Source organism: Hemibagrus wyckioides, linkage group LG06 (genome assembly GCF_019097595.1).
Source record: "Hemibagrus wyckioides isolate EC202008001 linkage group LG06, SWU_Hwy_1.0, whole genome shotgun sequence".
NCBI lineage: Eukaryota > Metazoa > Chordata > Actinopteri > Siluriformes > Bagridae > Hemibagrus > Hemibagrus wyckioides.
In genome coordinates this window covers 16935919-16957593 of record NC_080715.1, presented here as the reverse complement: position 1 = coordinate 16957593, position 21675 = coordinate 16935919, and the positions used below count along the sequence as shown (strand labels likewise).

At 36.1% G+C, this 21675-nt stretch overlaps 1 protein-coding gene across 1 annotated transcript; it reads left to right on the top strand.

Moving 5' to 3' along the window:
- The first annotated feature begins 3336 nt into the window (after window positions 1-3336).
- gad1a (glutamate decarboxylase 1a) lies at window positions 3337-16315 on the top strand. The gene is made up of 17 exons (XM_058391183.1): window positions 3337-3690; window positions 4330-4500; window positions 5748-5807; window positions 7807-7950; window positions 8133-8375; window positions 8545-8635; window positions 9509-9621; window positions 9760-9875; window positions 10820-10899; window positions 11006-11060; window positions 11443-11559; window positions 12177-12241; window positions 13051-13129; window positions 13498-13647; window positions 13863-13970; window positions 14156-14245; window positions 14407-16315. Exons 2-17 carry the CDS (start codon window positions 4416-4418, stop codon window positions 14578-14580), a joined length of 1770 nt encoding a protein of 589 aa, XP_058247166.1. The 5' UTR covers window positions 3337-3690; window positions 4330-4415; the 3' UTR covers window positions 14581-16315.
- The last annotated feature ends 5360 nt before the right edge of the window (window positions 16316-21675 follow it).

Here is a 21675-nt window from a genome sequence, read left to right as displayed (position 1 = left end):
ATTTTACACAAAAAATGATGTGTAAAATTATATTACACAAATCTATCTTCAAAAACTTAGGATTACTTCCTATTTGCTTTTATTTAGCTATAAAAAATATTGGTCTTTCTAATTGCAATGTCCTTAAGATAACAATTTGGCCCCTGGGTTCCATCATCATAACAATGAAAGAAAATATTCTGCTTCTGCCTTTCGTGCTTAACTGGGATGATTATTAAAAAAATGTGTCTTAATGTTGACCCTTGGGGGACCCCACTAGTGATGATGTCAGAAGACAAAAATAAATCACTAATATTGATTACATTTGCTTTCCTAAATTTGACACTTGAAATAATAATTGGTACAACACCAATACATGTGGTTTGGCTAGAATATGCCTGTGTTAGATAATTCTACATGAATTCATCATTTGCATGTGAAGTCATTTCTCTCAACACGAGTACTGCAGAAGCGTCAGTGATAATGTTTGCAAAATAAACTGATATGAATATAAATATCTGATTTTGACACTAATCCAGTCACTGCAGTCACTGCATTTACTATGCCAACTTAAGTAACCTTATAACAGGAAAACTCTAGGTTTTTTTTTCTGAGACTCTGAAGAATCAGATTTATTTTCTAAATACATGATGTATGTGCTTTTGCAATAAACCACTCAAAGAAAGGGTTAACTTTTGTGCAATTCAAAATTGCACAAAAGAGGAGGTTTTGCTAGTAAATATTTAATATTAAACTGTTAGCTCTGATCAAGTGTCTGCAGATATCACAATAATAGTACATGGGTGCTACCTGTGCTGTTCTGGGATGAAATCCAAGTGTTCAAATGCAATTGTATTGTCAGTGTGTATTTATTAGTTGAAACTTTCAACTAAAATTCCATTCTCATACACTGGTAGTGTGTTGTACGGCTATGCTGCTAGTTCTTAGATGTAAAACGGTCAGCCATCATCAGTGAAGCAGAATGATCCAAATAAAGTTGTCTGTTGAATGACTAGGCCTGATTTTAGCTTGAAAAACTGCTGGTTTCTTTTGAAGAGTGTCTGATAAGGCAGCATTTACCAACAGACTATTTACATTAAAAAAAATATATTTCTATTTATTTAAATATATAATGGAATTTATATAAAAAGTTATGTTTAAAAGTGTTAAGATAGAGCACACATTTCATTGTGCAGCTGTGCAATGACAATAAAGTATTTTATTCCATTCTGTTAATAATAGAACAATAAGAATAGTGTTCCATTTATATAGTGCTTTTCAAATACTGAAGGTGGTTGTACAAAAAGGTGATCTGATCTAATATGGATCTTTCTGATTGGTGTACATTCTATTGCAGGACACTTACAACCCCCAAGGGTTCCCCCTAATGGTTCCCCCAATTAATAACTTTAGAAAACTTAAAGATTCTAGATTTTACTGTTTCTTTAAGAATATAGTCTATGATGCTATAGTCGAGCTTGCTAAAGAACAACTTGCTGTTTGCATTAGATTGCATTAGCTAACATTAACTGTGTGATAACCAAATAATGTAGGGATTTAACCCTATTAGGCTTCACAGTAACATATGACTAGGTCCAGTCTGGCCATTGAATTGTATAAGTCTGACTACACTGTCTAAACTGTCTGCTACATTGCTAAGACATAAAGTAGACTAGATGCCCTGTACAGAGCTGGAATGGAATGAGGAACACAGGTTGGTGACCTCAAGATCCAAAATCCATCACCTCATCTGTAAAACATGGCGTTACTGGTAGCTAGCTGAGCTGGTTCATTTTTATTAATTGATGTTTTTATTTTATTGATGAAAACATTGTCTAAATTGCACAGCATGCAGCTCTGAATTAAAGGAATATTTTAAATCCTAGTGACCAAAAAAAAAAAGATTTTCAGACAAAAAAACTGAACATTCAGTTTCAACTCTTCCGAATTAAACTGAATATACTCCCAGACTGTAGAAGATCAGTAGGGAATATCTCAATCTGGTAATGTATAGACTAAAGATCTATGCAATCATGCAGTTACAAAGGAAAGTAGGGCAGTTTATTTATTGATTGATTAATTGATTGATTGATTGATTTATAAATAAGTAAATGTATGTGTTGAGTTATTTGTGACTGGGAGAATTATGTATAAAGGACTATGGATAATGTAGCATTCACCTAGTATATGTGTTAATTACCCTAATTAAAACTGACATTACTGTTCGGGTCACTTGATTTGGAGGAGGAAGAAATTAACAATATCAGTAAGCTCTTATATTCCAACGCCATCTTGTGGCGAACTGTGGACATGAGGTTTCCAACTCACATTTTTATTTACCCCCCCCCCTTCATTCTTATTTTCTTTCTTTCTATCTTTCTTTCTTTCTTTCTCTCTATCAAAGACAAAAGCTCTAGTAGTATCTAGTTTGTATCTCGCTGCACTACAATTTCAGAAAGATGTGCAGTTTACGAAAAGGGTAAGGTATAAATAAAATAAAATAAAATAAAATAAAATAAAATAAAATAAAATAAAATAAAATAAAATAAAATAAAATAAAATTTAAAAAGGACATATCCAGATAAATTTGCTCAAACAAGTAAATGCAAAACTGTCTTTAAGTCCGACAAAAATCAGGTCGGTTAGTGAACATTATAGTGGAAAGAAGAACTCAAATGAAGAGTTATTTCTTTGTCTTTTGGTATGGATAAATTCAATATGGGGTCAGAAGTAATGTAATACTTAGTGCATTAAATTTCCAATGTAGCGCTGTTTGGCGCTTTGGCTCAGGGGGAGCTGTCCAGGTACTGAAACGAGGAACCGCAGCGCCTCTTTACGGCAATCTGAATAAACCTGTAACCACACACACTCAAAAAAATAACCACTTCCAATATATGAGTCCACACACCAATTGTGCAAAATATCAGCTTTTTTGTTTTCGCCTATTCGGTTTAATCGACAAGTTTTATTATTTTATTTATATTAACATTATATTTAAGTTTGTTAAACCAACTTTTTATCGCCACCGTGTGGATTTTCTCCAAAGCATTCTCTATGTATTTTCTTACAATTTATTTCTCATATATTATACTAACCTAATGAAAATGATGTATATTTTAGGTTAGACCCTGGTACGCATACTACAGAACTGTAGCCTAATTATTATGAATAATCTGCTCCACCGGTAACATGTCAGTAATAGTGCGTGAGGAGTCTATATATATAATCTTTTCGTTTCCCTTATGTATGCGTTTGTCCTTTTTTTTTTTTTATCAAGGTCAGGATTTTGCCAAACCCCTCCTCTCCCTCCCCCTGCTTAAAGTGCGTGAGCGCGACTTCCAAAATCTTACGTGACTTGTACCACCATTTGCGGTAACAAGTCCTGCGGGCAAGTCCTAAAAGTAGCTCGGATGCATCCTGTGAGGTATTTTTATTTTTTTCATTTGTGATGTGGACTGCTTTGCCTGAGATGCACTACACCAGGAGGTAACAGTGTGACTCACGCGTGCACGGGAACGAATAAAACGGAGAAGACGCGCGGTGAATATCAGCAAATCACACGTGTCCTCTTCAAAGGTCACCGTGGATGGGATTTAGGCGGCCGTTATTTGCGCCAATCTTTGCTCGGAGTGTAGGCACACCTGTCTGACCTGGCTCTGTTGTGATTGTGGATATTTTGCTGTTTCCCAGTAATTGGATTTGCTTTACAAGGTAACTTTGAATGATTTTAATGTTTTGTGAATGACCAACTTGAAAACAATGCTCTAACAGGTGCCTTATCTAGTGCTATGTATTGTGTTGAGACAATGTGGATATTCTTGATATTTTTAAAATTTGTAAATCATCATCGGGGTTTATTGAAAGGGTGTAGCCTGCAATATTTAGCAATGCGTTTCATGTTACAAGACTAAATATTTCATCAAAATCTGGTTCCCAATATTATTCCAGCTGTTATGTTGCTTTGAATCTTTTCTCTAGTATTTGCGGGCTGTCTGCTGTATTAATACATTTTATTAACCCGTAACCACTTGTGCTTTTGTAATCATAGATAATATTTAAAATATGACATTATGGTCTTTGCGAGGTTCTCATTTATGTCATTTGTGTGTGATAAACTTTTGCCTGTTGTCATATCCATTATCAGGAATCCGTATAGCCTTTCTAAGTTCTCCCATACGTTTTATTCTCAACGCCTCCTGTAAGCCTGGATATATTGTGTTAAAATGTTGCTTTCTAAATACTGCTGCAGTCTGGTGAGCTTAAACTGCTACCCATTTCCTTTATCTTAAAAGACCTTACAAATGTTCAGTGCACACCTGAAGCTTAACTTTCTCTCTGCCCTTCTCTCAGCGAATGTGACTGTTCAGCTGAGGTGAAATAAGAGCCGTGACAGCGCGCTTTGGTCCTTGGTCTTCAGCCCCAGTCTCTGTAGAGCGATGGCGGCGCCGACGGATCCTTCCTCCTCCTCCTGCGGCGGCGAGCCCAACCCCAACACGACAAATTTACGGCCACCTGCGTCAAGTAGGTGCATCGTCCACATAAAACGCTATTGCACCCCGGCTATTTGCTTTGTGGCCGCCGTCGTTAATCTTGTCCTGGGGAGGGGGTATGCAGGGGAGGGGTGATGATGAGGGTACCGATTGGTCACCGCCTCAGGTGCAGCAAATCACACACTCACTGCCAGAATTAAAAGCACAACACTGGGGGCGATTAAAGAAGACAGACACCCCCAGAACCCCCGATCTTTATCCATTTACAAATGTCATGCTGTAGACTTTACTTTTCATGGATGTTTCATTCATCAGTAGAACAACCCGCAGTAGTAGTAGTAGTAGTAGTAGTAGTAGTAGTAATAATAATAATAATAATAATAATAATAATAATGAATGTCAGTTATTATTATTATTATTATTATTATTATTATTATTATTATTATTATTATTATTATCTTACATCTCAGCCTTCTTCATCTGTCTGAAATTGGGAAAAACGGCGCTGGCTTTAGCAGTGTGTAGCCTAATTAAGTGAAGAGCAGCTCTAATTGTAGGGACACTAAATTGGTCGTAATGGCTGACTGCTCTCTGCAGCACTCTCTGTGTGCTTGTGGGGGGAAGGAACCTTTCCAATTTCCAGAAGAGCAATGTACTCCTTACAAATGACCTACATTAGAACCGTTCTGTCATGCACGTATAGCTGTGGCTCTGTACGTTTGGATTATTTTGATAGGCGATTTTTTTAAAAACTCATTTATATCTGAAATTATTAACCATGACCAATTAAACAATATCCTCTTACATTTCAGATAATATTTTGATTCCAGAATTTTGCTTGTCCTATTATTATTATTATTATTATTATTATTATTATTATTAATCTATTGTTTTCTTCTCAACGCATCATGTAGTCACAGACTGCTCATGATTTTCTTTGCAAGCTTCGTGTCTACGCCGCATACACACGTGTGTGTAGACGTTAATATGGAGTGAAAGAAATTTTCTGTGTTCTCAGAAGAAAGAACAATTTGCGCAGAAACCTGCGGCTCTGCCGCCTGGATGACTGAGATAATGGTTTGGTAAAAATGAGCATTTTCAGCCTGCGCTTTTCTCCAAATAACTAACGGTCTTCCTGAATGTGGAGGTTTCACACGGTTTCACTTAATTGAAAGTGTTTTAGCGAAACACGGAGACTCCACTGGACTGCATTTAAAAAAAGAAGATAATTGTATTTACTTAATGCGTTTGTTTTTTTTTCTTCCTCCCTCTTTATAGGCTATGACTGGAGTGGGGTTGCACACGGATGTACGAGAAAGCTCGGGATGAAGATATGTGGTGAGTTCAGGCAATTCTTTGGAAAATGCAGGTAACAACAGGTAAAATGTGAATGCACGGGGAAGTGGAAAATAAGCTTGAAAGGTTTGAATGGTTTGCCCTGAGACAGCATAGTGCAGCATTGTTAGTTGTCATTGCTGTTGTAAAATGTCCATGCAGACAGATGTGCAGCCAGTGGTTGCATCATTCATTTTGGATATGTCTGGATGTTTTATTAAAATTAGATTCTGACAACTAATACTGGGGGGGGGGAACTGCACATAAATGAAACTGAAATGAAATTTATTATTTGTGGTGAATCTGAAATGGGCACTCATATGTGTCACATATTTAGTTAACACTGGGTGACTGGCCATGGGCTGGACTGATCCTTTAGCGCCCCCAACTGGTTGTGTTACATATGAGTACTGGCATGGCTTAGATCAGCTAATTAACGTTAAAACAGAACTGGAGCTGTACTTTACCTGGAGCAACTAGGAGGATAAAACTAGTTCTGTATATGTATTTCCTGCTTGCGAGATACCATGTGCTTGAATACAGAGTATAAATACAGTAATAATCAGTCTAATATTTCTTCTGCGTGAACATTTAATATCTACTTTTTATGTTTAACAGACATTCAGATAATCAGACGCCGTGATAGTTTTAGATAATAATTGCATCCGACTCTAGATTTAATAATAAAATAATACTTAGTTGATGATAACCTGTGATAAATTCCCAGTTCCCTGGAGGATTTCTGCTCAGTAGTAATCTGTTAAACAGCCCGCTGACTGCTATGCTGCGTGTCTGGTGTGTTTTGCTGCGATAGCGCGGTGCTGCTTTGTATAAGGCTGCGGTGGTGTTGTGAGATTAGCGCATCATCAGATAAGATTTCCTTGCTGGGAAAAATGGCCTGGGGGGATAAAAGGTCTGCTAACGCTCTTTAAATTTAATGATTCAAAAAAATCTATTTAATTTTGAATTGTAAATGTATTATATGTTAAATCGTTTAGAGGTTTATTATTATTATTATTATTATTATTATTATTATTATTATTATTATTATTATTACTTTGTGTTTTAATTTTTTAACCGTTCAGATTTTTCTATTTGATAAAAACACAATATACAGTCTCAGTATAAGAGCTAACGAATTGTACCTCTAACCTTTTCTTATAGCAGGGGTGTTACCTCTATCATCTGTACCTTTAATATGTTTCACCTGGAAGTGTGGATATATTGTACATTTAAAGTAATCGGGTAGAATTACCATCATTTCATATGCACCCCTTAAGATAAATACTAAAGGTCCAAAAGATGTACACTTGATGGTATCACCCCAATGATACAAATGATACAATGATATCATTTGGAAATGATATTGATGGAATGATACAAATTAGTACCCTTTTTCTGACAGTGTATTATTTTCCGTTTCGTTTTGTTGTTGTTGTTTTGTTTGTTTGTTTTTTCAGGAAAAACAAATTAAGTTATGAACACAAGATTTGTAGACGAGTTGCACAATGATTCCGAATTTTTTAATAAAAATCGTTGTTTCATTATTTACTACTACTATTAATAATATTAATAATAATAATAATAATAATAATAATAATGCAACAACAATCATCATCATTACCATATTTTTTTTCCTGTAGAAATTGTAATTTTGGGTTGGGGGGAAAAGCTATTTTGAGATAATACGGATCACTGAGGCGGAATCCAGCATGCATCATTAGCTGCGAGCTCAGTAAGTGAGTAGTCGGTGGAGTGTGTGATGGGCTCGGTGTCTCTCTGATCGGCTCCGGGGGATTTAGAGGCGCTCTAAACGGAGCCCATTTGTTTTTGCTTGACTGATGTCATGGGGGCGAACCTCCCCCTGATTATGGCTCCATCATAAATCCTTATGCAGTGGGACTGAAAGGGGAATCCTCCATGCTCCACACAGCTGTAAAGCATATCTAAATGTTAGGTCATACAAGTCGCACATTATCCTCCTCTTTTTGTAACAATTTAGGATTTTTGCAGAAGAACAACAATCTTGATGAAAAGAGTCGGATTGTGGCTTCTCTGAATGAACAGTCATCGCCACAGAAGCTCGGTTTACAGGATTCACGGTTCAGGCGTACTGAGACAGACTTCTCCAACCTGTATGCCAGGGGTGAGAGAGTTCACCTGCTTTTCTACCGCCTTAATAAACTGTATAAACTATTATATTCTTGCGCTTTATTTTTGTGTGTGTTGATGCTTTAAGTGTTTCTTTTGATTCACCTTTTTTTTTATTGCACACTAATAATAATAATAATAAAAAAAATTAATACTATTATTGCTATAATCCTTAAGATTTACTGCCTGCCAAGAATGGTGAAGAGCCTACAATCCAGTTCCTTCTGGAAGTGGTGGAAATCCTTACAAACTATGTACGGAAGACATTTGACAGATCCACAAAAGTGCTGGACTTCCACCATCCACACCAGCTTCTGGATGGTATTGAAGGCTTTAACTTAGAGCTCTCAGACCAACCTGAGAGCCTGGAGCAGATTCTAGTAGACTGCAGAGACACACTGAAATATGGCGTCAGGACAGGTGAGACATGTGTGATGTATCATTCTTTAGAATAATGACATACATATAGACCACTTACCTAATATTACTTTAAAAATTCCACAATTTTGTTGGTGAGCAGTAAACTCCATTTCATTTTTTACTCCTTTTTTTACTCTGTTGTTCTGAATGTTGTTTTTTCCCTTGTCAGGTCATCCCAGGTTTTTCAACCAGCTGTCTACAGGGCTGGACATCATTGGCTTGGCTGGGGAATGGCTCACCTCAACTGCAAACACTAATATGTGAGTTTTCAGTTTTCTGACAAATCTGTGCTGGTGAAGAGAGTGTAAATAGATGCTGGTGCCCTGTACAATGTTTCAAAGTAATTCATGCTAGTATTCAACTTCAGGGAACATAGGAATAAAATAGCACAGGATGAATACACCAGTGCAGAATGACCTTTAGAGGTCAGAGATTCTATTATGTCTTTTTATGGCATATGCCCTAACCATTTAGAGGTCAATAAAACATACATTGGTGATTTATTTGATATCTCCAGTATTACAATGATTAGACCCTGTTACTTTCAGAGTGTGCAAAAATACTTCAAGATCCATAATGGCTTGTCAGTCATGAGAATCAAAGACCAGTTCTTTTAAATGAAGTAGGTGTAGATTTGGTGCGAACTCTGGTCATCCATAATGGTGACTAAATGGTCCTAATGGACTGCTTGAGACCAGAGAGCTTTCATAGTCTCTTGTGACCTTTTACTACATGATTAATTAGCGATTGGTCTGTCATTCATTGTAATTACTTCAGATGATTATTGACCTTCATTACCGTGGAAAAGACACTCTGCTTGGATCATAGCACGGTTATATAATCAAATAGATTACAGTTATATGATTAAATAAGGGTTTAATTCTTTTAACCAGATACGGTTACAGTATTATCTCAATTTACCTTCAGTGTCCTTATCAAATTTATCAAGAAAAGAATAGTTAATTGAACAAGTAAAATAATACTGCATTTATTACTAGCGTACTGAATATGAGATGAAATACAATCTAAATATAAAGCACTAAAGAGCAGTTCAGGATTAAGAACTTAAAGCTTATTAAAGCTTTATCTAAGAACAGAGCTTTATCCACTGGCCTGCTACACTTTATCCACAGGTTCACATATGAAATTGCTCCAGTGTTTGTGTTGATGGAACAGCTGACTCTAAAAAAAATGAGGGAAATTGTCGGCTGGCCAATTGGAGAAGGAGATGGAATCTTCTCACCAGGTTGTTTTCCTGTTTACATCAGAATAACTGAAACAGTAAACACTGTCATCACTAAAATTACAATTAAAAGCTCAGTAATAACTGGAATGTTAGCCTTACAATGCCAGTTGTGTTGTTTGTTGACCTTTTCTTTGACAGGAGGAGCAATCTCCAACATGTACAGTGTGATGATCGCTCGCTATAAGCACTTCCCTGAGGTGAAGACTAAAGGAATGTCCGCAGCCCCCAGACTTGTGCTGTTCACTTCTGAGCATGTATGTATCGTGTCTTTAACCAGCAGTCCAGATTTAATGAATGAATGGGTTTTATACATCATTATATTAACAGTAGATCTTTTCTCCAAAAGGCAATTAGACTGTGAATCTCCTCTCCCTTTCTGCAGACAGGAAATTCTGTAAAACATTAATGCTGAAGTTAATATTTTTGTACAGAAATTCAGTTGTAAGAAATTTCAGTTTTATTATATATTATAGGTTTATATTTATACTATCAACCAAATTGATTCAATATGTGAATTGTATTTCGGTAGTTGGCACAAACATTTCCCTTTAATATCAATAATTTTCTTTATGTTATCTAATTGATTACCATTACTAAGATCATCAGTCATAAAATTTCTTATACCTAATCTTTGCTATTTAAACTATTTTTATCATACTGTGTATGATTACAAAGAGCAATAATTTCAGCATTTTTCTCTGTACTGGGAGAAGAAGGGAATACATGTTTATTCTCTTTGAAATCTAATGGCTAAGTTGTTAAGTCAAATGTATATATAAATTAAGCTCTAATGCTATTCACATATTAACTAACCAGAATTACTCCACTGCACCAACTTTGGTTAGATATTCTTTTATAATCTGGTTCATAATTTCAGAGATTTGTTATAAGTGCATTAATAAAGTTATAGTAATAATGTGCTTATAGTTTTACTTATAATATGTTATAGTTTTGTTTTTTTTTGTTTTTTTTATTTGTGTCATTTATTTTTTGTAATGTTTATTTGGTGAAATTCGGCAACACCCCTGAGACTTTCCTTATTTTTGAGTAGTTAGAGTGAACAGATTTATTATTCTTTTCTCACTTGATGTGTTGGAAACAGGTTGGAATTATTGTTCATGGCAAACACACACAGGTAGAGAGTAGTTGCTTAAAGAAAATGTCACAGAACTCTTAAGGATGCCATCTATGTTTACAGAGTCATTACTCCATAAAGAAAGCCAGTGCAGTTCTTGGCTTTGGGACAGAGAATCTGATTCTGCTGAGTACAGATGAGAGGTAAAACAAACCTTAGTCTGAGCTGTGTGCTTCTGGAAACTCCTGGCATATGTGTGTGTATGTATGTGTGAGTCTGTGTGTGTTACATGTCTTTCTTCTTTATCAGAGGTAGAGTCATTCCTGCTGATCTGGAGGCCAAGGTCATTGATGCTAAACGCAAGGTGAGTCTATGCACAAAAAAGATGTCTAATTCAGTGAGTTCTTTGCTAATATCGTAGTACTTGGCTTAATATAAGAAATTTTAATGTAAGTTACTATGTAACTTAATTTAAAAAAAACTTTCTGATAAATATGCAAGAAAGCATAATTTATGTTTGTGGTTTAATGAAAGGACAATTCATCTTATGATATTAAAGTGATAAAAATGCACACCTTAAAATATCATTTAAAAAAGAGAGCGATATCAACTAGTCTGTATAGGACATTTTAAATCTGAGTGACATTAGCTTAAGTAATGTTCTTGGCTCTGTTGCCTTTATCTCCTTTAGGCAGTGAGTGTAGTGCATGGAGAGTGATAGCTCATCCATCTCTGTGCTTTTTCAGGGTTACGTTCCATTTTTTGTGAGTGCCACAGCCGGGACTACAGTTTACGGTGCTTTCGACCCCATCAGTGAGATCGCAGATATCTGTGAAAAATATAACATGTGGCTCCATGTGGATGTAAGTGCAACGATGGTGGTGTGAGTGTCGTTAGTCCCATTTTATTTTAAGTGACTCTACTACTTGTGCAATTACTTGTGGTTGTAATGTCAAGATGATTGCAGTGTTACTGATAAAATCCAGTGATATGTAAATGGTATCAACAACAATTTGTGACTTGTGATTTTACACAATTGTCTTTTAACACTTTAAAGTGCAACTTTTATATACTTCCTGTCACATATTTATGTTGTAACATGCTGATTCATAACAAAATCATATGGACTAAACTGTAATGTGGCAGTAAGAACATATTACCTAAACAAGCAGTGTAGACATATTTAAAAGGATAGCTTGTACATACATTTCCACTTTTAAATCAGTTTAGACATTTTAGACATATGACCTTATTTTACAACATTTACAGTTGTCAATATACAGTTACATGCGTAAAAACATTACCATGACACGCAATATTTTTGTAATCCATCTGTAACAGTCTGAAGTTACATAACAGCTTGTATAGTTATAAGAGACACTTAATATATAGTGAGACTGTGTCATTGTGATGGTTTGAGTCAGTTGAGTCAGTGAAGACAATGATCAGCAGATCAGACCTTTCATGTGTGTGTCCACAGGGAGCATGGGGAGGTGGACTGTTGATGTCCAGAAAACACAGACACAAACTTAATGGCATTGAGAGGTACTCTATACACTTTACATTTTGTCTTACAGACACATTCATAAATACTGAAATACATACATACATATATGCATACATACACACATTCATGTACAGTCTGACAGGTGACAAATTAAAGGGAAAGTGTTGGGGTACCACAAGCTACCAGAACAATTTCAGTGTTCCTGGACATAGGTTTTCTGATTCTCAAGAGGGATATACATAATTTTCCCAAAAAATATTCCCTCAATGATGTTAATGATAGTGGTTGTCAGTGCTCCAAATTCTCCCACAGATGCTCAAGTGAGTTGGGATCTGGTTGTTATTTGGATCATGGTACATGATTTATGATTAATGTCAAATCTTATTTGCAGTGGGTGTGAGTGCAGATGTTCATTCCAATCAAGCAGAAGCCACACCTGATTCCGTCTATTTAATTAGCTGTTCTTGACTTTCAGAATACTATGAAGTTTGACTTCTGCTTGGTTGGAATGAAAACCCATTCTGGTCCTTTCTCCATTAGATTGTACTCCTCTGTTTTATAATCATTAAACCATTTAGTGAGTCTTCATGCCCTGTGGATAGAGCCACATACGTTCTGTAAGAAACCACTCCCCATCAGGATAAAAATGTTTGATCATAGGATAAAGGTGATCAGTCAGAATAACTTTGTATTGATTTTCTGTTACTCAGCCATCTAAGTAGACAAGTGGACCCAAAACATGCAGCAAAATGCCCCTACAACACAGTAGAGCTACATTTTTTTTCTTTAGTTTGTCATCTGTCTACATATCGGACCATGTTCTCAGTCTGCTGTGTTACTTTTAAAGGGCAAATTCGGTCACATGGAATCCTCACAAGATGATGGGCGTTCCACTACAGTGCTCTGCCATTCTGGTCAGAGAGAAGGTGAGGCTGAGAGTATGTAGAGAAATGGGATTGGGGGAGGGGGGTGAGGGAGATGGGTGATGGGGGACAGAGAGACAAAAACAGTCAGAGAGATAGTGCTTAAAAACAATAAAGGAAGGACTGAGTGGGGAAGTGAAAAAAGAGATAAACAGGACAAAAGGGTAGAAGAACCAGTGAGGTGCTGTGCTCACTGAAGTGTATCATTAACCACTCTCCTCACCTCTCCTCTCTCCACTCTCCACTCTCTCTCTCTCTCTCTCTCTCTCTCTCTCTCTCTTTTTCTCTCTCTGCATTGACATTTCATTATGTGAATGTCTGGATGTCTGGTGGTCTCACAATGTGTGCGTGTGTGTCTGTATGCGTAACAGGGACTTCTGCAGGGTTGCAACTCAATGTGTGCTGGCTATCTTTTCCAACCTGATAAACAATATGATGTCTCCTATGATACGGGAGACAAGGCCATACAGTGCGGCCGGCATGTGGACATCTTCAAGTTCTGGCTCATGTGGAAGGCAAAGGTCTGTACTTAATTCCATGAATAGATGAATGACAAAAAAATTAATGGCACCAATAAAATGTGTCCTATTAAAATGTATTTTTATTAGTTTTTAAATTCATTATATTAATTTTACTAAATTGAATATTAGTATTGCAATTAAAAATGATTCAAATCAGTATGAAGAGAAATATAAAGTACATTATTAAAAGATGTGTATGCCATTTCTTGAAACAGGGTACCATTGGATTCGAAAAGCACATAGACCGGTGTCTGGATCTCTCTGAGTATCTTTATACTAAGATCAAAAACAGAGAAGGCTATGAGATGGTGTTCCAAGGACAGGTGTGTGAATTTCTAAAAAATATTTCAGCCTTTATTTAATACTATTCATATAAATTTGTTCCAGAGGGGAATATAACATGAATCTGTAATAACGGTGACAGGTTAACTACAGCACAGAGCAGTTTTTCATCATTTTGTATTGTGTAGCGAGTTATTGTTTGGGTTGCTTTCTCTTTTTCCCTCAGCCTCAGCATACTAATGTGTGCTTCTGGTATATTCCACCGAGTCTGCGAGGCATGCCAGATAACCAGGAAAGGAGGCAGAGACTCCATAAGGTAACATCTGCTTCAACCATTTGGAAATTGAAAAGCTTCCTTGGTTCTACTATTTTCAGCTTATGGCATAGAAGAGATCATAACATCAAACAAAACACACAGCAATATGTCAGTAAGTCATGTAAGTGGCATGAGAGCTATGGTTTCTCCCTTAAAACTAGGTGGCTCCTAAAATCAAGGCAATGATGATGGAGTGTGGCTCAACCATGGTGGGCTACCAGCCTCAGGGTGACAAGGTAAACTTCTTCAGGATGGTCATTTCCAATCCTGCTGCCACCAGGTCAGATATCGACTTCCTGATCGATGAGATTGAAAGACTGGGCCTGGATTTATAAAAAGTGCAATGATATTTTAGTTGGTCAGTGTTCATTGAGCAACAATATCCCAAATAATTTCACTGAGCATTAGAGTGATTGCAAAACTGAGACTTGTGGTACAGGTTACGGTCCTTTCTTTACTCAAATTACATTTATTAATCTACCTTGGAGTCACATGATCTTCTTGATGACAGTATTTCGTGATCATAATGTTAAAAGATTCTATGTGTGAATAATGAATGGCAGACTGCACTTTATGAAGGTCACAATTTCATAAACCTATTCTGCTAAAACCCTGGTGAACCATAATGCTGGCAGTGCTGAGGTTTTGAGCGGAACATAGCATTACCACTGAATAAAAATTTTCGGGAATGTTTCATCACGGAGCCGTCAGGTGAAGGTGAAGTTATATCTGGGCTTGTGATTTGGGAGTACAGCGATTATAATGGAAGATAACAGCATCTGAAAATCTCGAAAATCTTTCAGTGGCATGTCCTTATTCAAGGTGTTCCTCACATGACCTCTTCATTCTATCTTCACGGAATCAGTTATGTAAAATATATTTAATGATGATACATAATCAACTATTGCACATTCATTTCAGATTTCTCTGCAACACTATATATTTTGAGAAGAATTCAATTAATCATAGTCAAATAATTGGTGGTTCTTAGTGTTGTCAATGTGACTGAATTTCACTGCATATTTTAGCTAATGTAGAATAAATTAATGGAAAATAATGCATCCATTACGATCATAATAGGCACTATATATATATATACACACACACACAAATACAATGTGATTACTGGGATCTAAAGTATTTTATGTAGATCATGTATATTATAGTTATATGGCCTTTGTGACTAATGTATTACATTACATAGTTTTACATTATACTGTTTAATAGTGATTAACAATTTAAATATATTTATTTTCGAAAAATTTTATTTGTACGAAGAAACTATGTGAAAAATGTCTTTTTGTCCATTTGTAGAGTACCTTTATTTGTCTTTGACAGGAGACTATGAGTGTTTTAAAAATGTAAATGTATTCATTGACCAAAGATATAGAGATATAGAGGAAGTGAAATTTATATCATTCACTTTTATCTGTACTACACAGTGACCTAGGTTAATTGATCAGTGTGTCACATAAAGATAACATAAGCACATGCAGTGTAACTTTAGTTCAATCAGTGTGGTGTAGCTGTGATTGTTATAATACTTATTGTTATAAGTACATAATGAATGTTAAGTAAATTGTCTAGTTATAGTCAAGTGAAGCAAGAATCAGTAAAAAGCAGTGAGTTCTAGCTAAAATTGCTGGTACTTAGTAAAAGAAGCACAACAGAGTTTTATCCCTTAAAATACAAGTGTTATGTATTTTATTAGTATTTAGAGATTTTTACTGATATCTTAGTAAGCACAGGACTGTGTGTCCAGTTACAGATTAAGCCAGTTTTAAGAATTAGTGTTGATTATTGATTTTATTTATTTTAAATTCTGGGACTGGACAAGGTCTGTGTCCGGAAAATCAGGCTTGAAGGGTTCATTCCTAGAAGGAAGCAAAGATCATGCTAATGTTCCTTGGTCCTGGGCATTTAATGTAAGCATTAGGAGATATTATGCATCTACAGTCAGTGTTTTTGCAGACAAAATGCTGGTTAAAGACAGGCACCTTAAAGAGTCACACTAAGTGAACTTGTGCAGAAATGATGTTTAAATACTGCAAATAAAACAGTTCAAATCAACCAGTCGCTCCTTGTTTTATTGTAATTACTGAAGAAATACTCATCTTTTATTTAGTCCCACATGTGCTGCTAACAGTAACGTGAAATACTCAACCCTGTGGATCTGATCTTAATCCCAACATCAGTACATCGGAAAAACTATTCTTAAGGTCAATATTAAGACATGACATGCATAAATATGCATGTTTTTGGTATGATAGGTTGTCATTTCCATTTTCTGCTGGAGTACTAGAGGGTTTTTTTTGATCAGGTTACACTCCTGTTTTAAACATGGTCGACCATGAGGAACAAAAAACAATCTGCATGGAAATCATACATTTGAACAGACAAAGAGCTTTGCACACATCTTCATCAATCATTAGCTATCACAAACCATAGATTTTCTATGGAACACATTTAACATGGATCACCTCCGAAGCAAGCCATGAATTCATATGAGGCTTGAATCAATCTCACCTAAAGTACAAAATGGACCATTAGTTAACCTAAAACATCAAATCGAGGTAGATTGCTTCACATCTTCGTCAGCTTTGTCTTTTGACTGAAAACAGGTTTCATTTTGCTTTGCGACAAGGACTATAACCCACTTACAATCTAAAAGGCCATCTCTTTTTTTTTTTTTGCCTCTCAAAACTCCAGCTCTGTCTCTGCTGTCATTCTCCATATCTCAAATTAATAGCCCAGAGAAGGAGTTTTACAAGGTGATCATTCTGGCACAGAGCTTTCTTAGCCTCTTCAGTGGGATGAAGCTCTGTTCATTATTCACTGTTTTAAAGACATTTATCATAAAAGTCTTCAGACCTTGTTCTCTTTTAGACTTGCCATATGAGCATCTCGTAAGGCCATTTCAGGTCAGTCCCGGGCTTAATAAGTAGATTTTATTTATAAGATACAAGAAATATGTTTGTTACAGCTTTCACTAGATCTTTTAACAATAGATCTTCTAATTATGTTATATAACAATACTAATATATACCTAATATATTATATAATTATAACTAATATATATTAGTTATATATATATAAATATATTTATAAATATATATATTTATAAATAAATAAAAAATTTATATATATATATATATATATATATATATTTTTATATATATATATATATATATATGCGCCTAAATGCTTAAGAAATATATTTTCAATATACTAGCCAGAACACTTTATAATGAAGAGTGGGATTTATTGTTTTGCAGTCATACCATGATTTAGCAATCTTGACTTCACCAGTACTGAATGTGGGCAGCTAAGGACCAAAAGTGTGATCCATGAACAAATAATCTACCTGATAAGGAAGGAAGATAAGATAGATAAGATAGATTAGACAGACAGATAGACAGACGGGATAAAACTGGTTCTGGTTAAGCATTCAATATTTGATGCAAACTTCCTACTAAAATGTCTTAAAACAACTTGATGTTTGTTCTCAAATGAGAAGATCTTGTGTGTATGCACATGTATGTAGTGCTTCTTTTTACATAAGAAATTAACATGTGCTTTTTTGTTTTGTTTTTAAAAAAAAAACAGCCTAAAGCTGGTTGTCTACTAAGTAAGTGGCTACTTATAGGTAATATTTACTGGAGATAACATTATTGAAGCGTAATTAAATTGATGTGTAGTTACAGAGTTAATTGGGAGCCAGGTGTCTTGGGCCTTGGGAGGTAATTGCAGCATAATGAAAATGGAGAGAGTGCAGTGAGAACTGAATAATCTGTTCCAGCCTTTTGTTACCACCGTTATACTGCACCAGGACACCAACGCTGACCCTGACCATAGACGTACAGCTGTGCTTGGTAGACTACATCTCTGACTTTGCATTAAAAGCCTCCTGTGAATTAGTTACAGACCCGGGATATACAAGCATTATTCAAATTGTAATATTATTTTATATTTCTCAAACTCTAGAATAGATCTATGATAAAATACATTTTGTTCACCCATCATAGATCCACTGAGTGTGTTATTCACATATTCCTCTTTTATATTAGCTTGGAGAGTCACTGCCTAGTCATTTGAAATAACTGAGTAAGTTCAGTTAGTTCTTTATAAAACTCACTGACACAAAGCCAAAAGAAATCACACTTAATTCCCATTAGCTGCACACTGCATTAGCCGAGCCTCAAATTCTCCATCAATTTTAATTACAAGCATTATTAAACTCGGCTCGGCCATGTTCCTTTCTCTGCCTGCAAGCCTGCTCTATTTAAATCTATAGATAAGATTAAACAAAACAGAAAACACCTGCTGTCTAAATTTATATTGGACTATCTACAAGTACATATTTGGCATTCCAATAGTCTCCATTTTAAAATGTATTCTGTTGCATCGTTTATCGAGTTTACTTTGATATCTTAAATGCAGCATTCATTTATTCATTAATAATCATCTTCATTCTGCAGCCAGCTTTAGGGTTTGATTCTAGTCAGGGTTGTGAATAATCCAAAACCTATCCCAAGAACCCTTGGTGAGAAGCAGAACTACACTGTGGATGGGACACCAGTTCATCGCAGTGGATAAACGCCACACAAACACATTCGCAAATCTTTCACTCTTGGCCAGTTTAGACTCACCAACTGCAGGAAACCAGGAGTAACATTAACAACAGAAATAGACCAGGACCCAGAAGCTGTGAGCAAATTCTGTCATCAATACATATGATATATACACAATGTAAATGGACTCACCTTTGTCCTCATTTTTGATAGGAGTAGGTAAAATAAGAGTGTGATTCTTGTTATTTTGTCACAACCATGTCTTTTGATGTCTAATCCAAGCTGCTGCTTAAATATTTTTCTACATCCCCCACATTGTTCTTCTGCCATCACTCCAGCTCCCTCCAGTGGTCACAGCTCTGTGTCTCATTGCTGGTCTGCTCATGCTCAATCCCTGTATTGTTCTTACTTGGAGAACGCTGAAAAACAGCCGGCGCGACGGTCCCTGTAGGCCTGATGTGACTGATGTGTCCTGCCCCCTGGGACTGCCTGCTGCATTAGGCCTCTGATAAATACTGACAGTCCTTTTATGCATGACTCCTTTAATGAAATACTGATGGCAATATTGATGAAAGGAGCCTGGATTGGTGCCAGAGTATGTCCCTCAGACATTGTTCCTCTTCTGTGCTCTCATGCTTGCATGTGCTCACACACACACACAATAACACAAAATGATCTACTATATCAGTCAATAAATTAGCAGTTTGGATGCTTCAGAAGTACTGTGGCCTCAGTACTAACTTGCTGCTTGTTGTATTTCACAGTTCTTCATCATGTTTACTACCTCTTCTCTTTCTAAATAGCTGTTTAAAATGGGATAAATTATAAAAGTGGTAGACCTCAGAAATGTACAGCAACTTCCATAGTTATTGATTCTGTGCACAGAAGCACTTTACTGTAAAAGATTTATTGAGCTTCAAGTACAATTTGTTTCATCCCTGTCAGCTGAATTGCTAATAGGTGTCTTGTTGAAGCTAAAATATTGGTGGTTAATGTCCTTGTGAGACAAGTCTTTAAGCACTTAGCAAGAGAACTGCCACTGTTCCAAAGTCTGTATAATGCATTACATGGGAACACTGTGATCATATGATACAACACGACTGACTTTTTACATAATTGGCTGTTAAGTTTTCTACAGTGCAATGCAGGAAAAAGTGTTCATCATTCCTTGCAAAATTGAACGTCACTTTGCAGTGACACTACGATATCATCATAAGTATAAAGACCAAAAAAAAAAAACCCATTTAAAATAAAAGATCTGTGAACACAGCTGAGTCTTCTTATAAACCGTGCCATTTAATAGAGAACATTCAGTGAGTGCTAGGATTACTGCCACTCTCTATAGATAGGCAGGAAAAGTTTTTGTTAAGTAAATTGGGTTATTTATTAATTCATTTATTTATTTAAAAAAAAGGATGATAAAGCATTTAGTACTAAACACTGAGCCTTCTATAATGCTTGAAATCGGAGAAACCCCTCCTCAGTTCACAGGGTCCTAGGTCCTCTGTTGTAGAATCTCCTGTTCATATCACCCCACAGGTATTAAGTGGTGTTTAGGTCAAAGGACTGACTGAGATGCCAATGTCAAAAGATTTTGTGGCTGCTGAACTATTCTTGTCTGGCTTTATCGTTTAGATTACTGTCCTGCTTTCTTTACACAGGCTACCAGACCTTCATTTATAATTTTCTGGTACTTCATGATGCAATGTGTCTTACCAGGGTTCCCAGGGGATCATGGTCTTTTCTGTATTTCCATTCTGCTATTCACTCCAACACTCCTTTAGTGATTGCTAAAAAAAAAAAAGCTCTTTTGTCTCCTCTTGACAAAGAATCTAGTTCTAGTCAGTGTTGCAATAATGATGAGAGCATTTCAGGCACTTATATTTGTAGCTAGATGGAAGAAAAAAAAGGTTTTGTCCTGGCCCACCTTCCAAATAGTTTGGTGACACTGAGGTGATACTTAACTGTACATTCAGAGACTTGATGACCCCAAAATGTTGTCGCCATCTGCAAATCTCCAACTGCGATCCATGGAGGAATTTTTGCCTCTCTAACCATCCTACTCACCATCTGCTCATTACAAGTATGGCTGCATTTTTCAGGCACATTGCTATTTTATATAGCCATTGCTTTATTTATGAAAGTCAACACTTGTATTTCACTTGTATATTCTATAATGTTCCCAAAGCTGATGAAGGACTAATGGCATTTAGCTTGTTACCTCATATTCATAACTCGGTGTAATTGAAAGGAATGGATGACCACTAAAGAGTCCCGAAGCACTCTCATCTTGTACCTTACTTAAAAAAAGATTACAAGATTTTGTCATTCACATCTCATTCATAAATGTTCTCTAAAATGTGTTCAATAACAAAGCCAGTTCCATATACTAGTATGGATGTAAAAAATTTTTCATCATATCCCTCATGGTATTTTTTTCTATTATGACCTACCTCCCTTTTGACACACACTGGTCAACTGTACATCAAAAAAAAAAAAAGAGGAAAAAAGGAAAGAAAGAGATGGGATGCCTTGCGGTTAAGGCTCTGGGTTGTTGACCGGAAGACTGGGGGTTCAAGCCCCAGCACCATGAAGTTGCCACTGTTGGGCCCTTGAGCAAGGCCTTTAACCCTCTCTGCTCCAGGGGTGCTGTATTATGGCTGACCCTGCGCTCTGACCCCAACCTCCAAGGCTGGGATATGCAAAGAAAGAATTTCACTGTGCTGTAATGTATATGTGACAAATAAAGGCTATTTCTAAATATTGTCTTCTGGTCAGAGTGCATAAAATGGCATCAGGTGATGCTTTTGGTGGACAGTTGAAGCAGCTAAGCATTAACATCAAATCATAGCAAGAAAA

Bases quoted from the DNA above. Each gene is read 5' to 3' on its own strand.
- gad1a (XM_058391183.1), top strand. From the start codon at position 4,416: ATGGCGGCGCCGACGGATCCTTCCTCCTCCTCCTGCGGCGGCGAGCCC. The intron at 7,951-8,132 runs GTGAGAGAGTTC...ATAATCCTTAAG, and splicing joins CTCCAACCTGTATGCCAGGG to ATTTACTGCCTGCCAAGAAT. The intron at 12,242-13,050 runs GTACTCTATACA...TTACTTTTAAAG, and splicing joins AAACTTAATGGCATTGAGAG to GGCAAATTCGGTCACATGGA.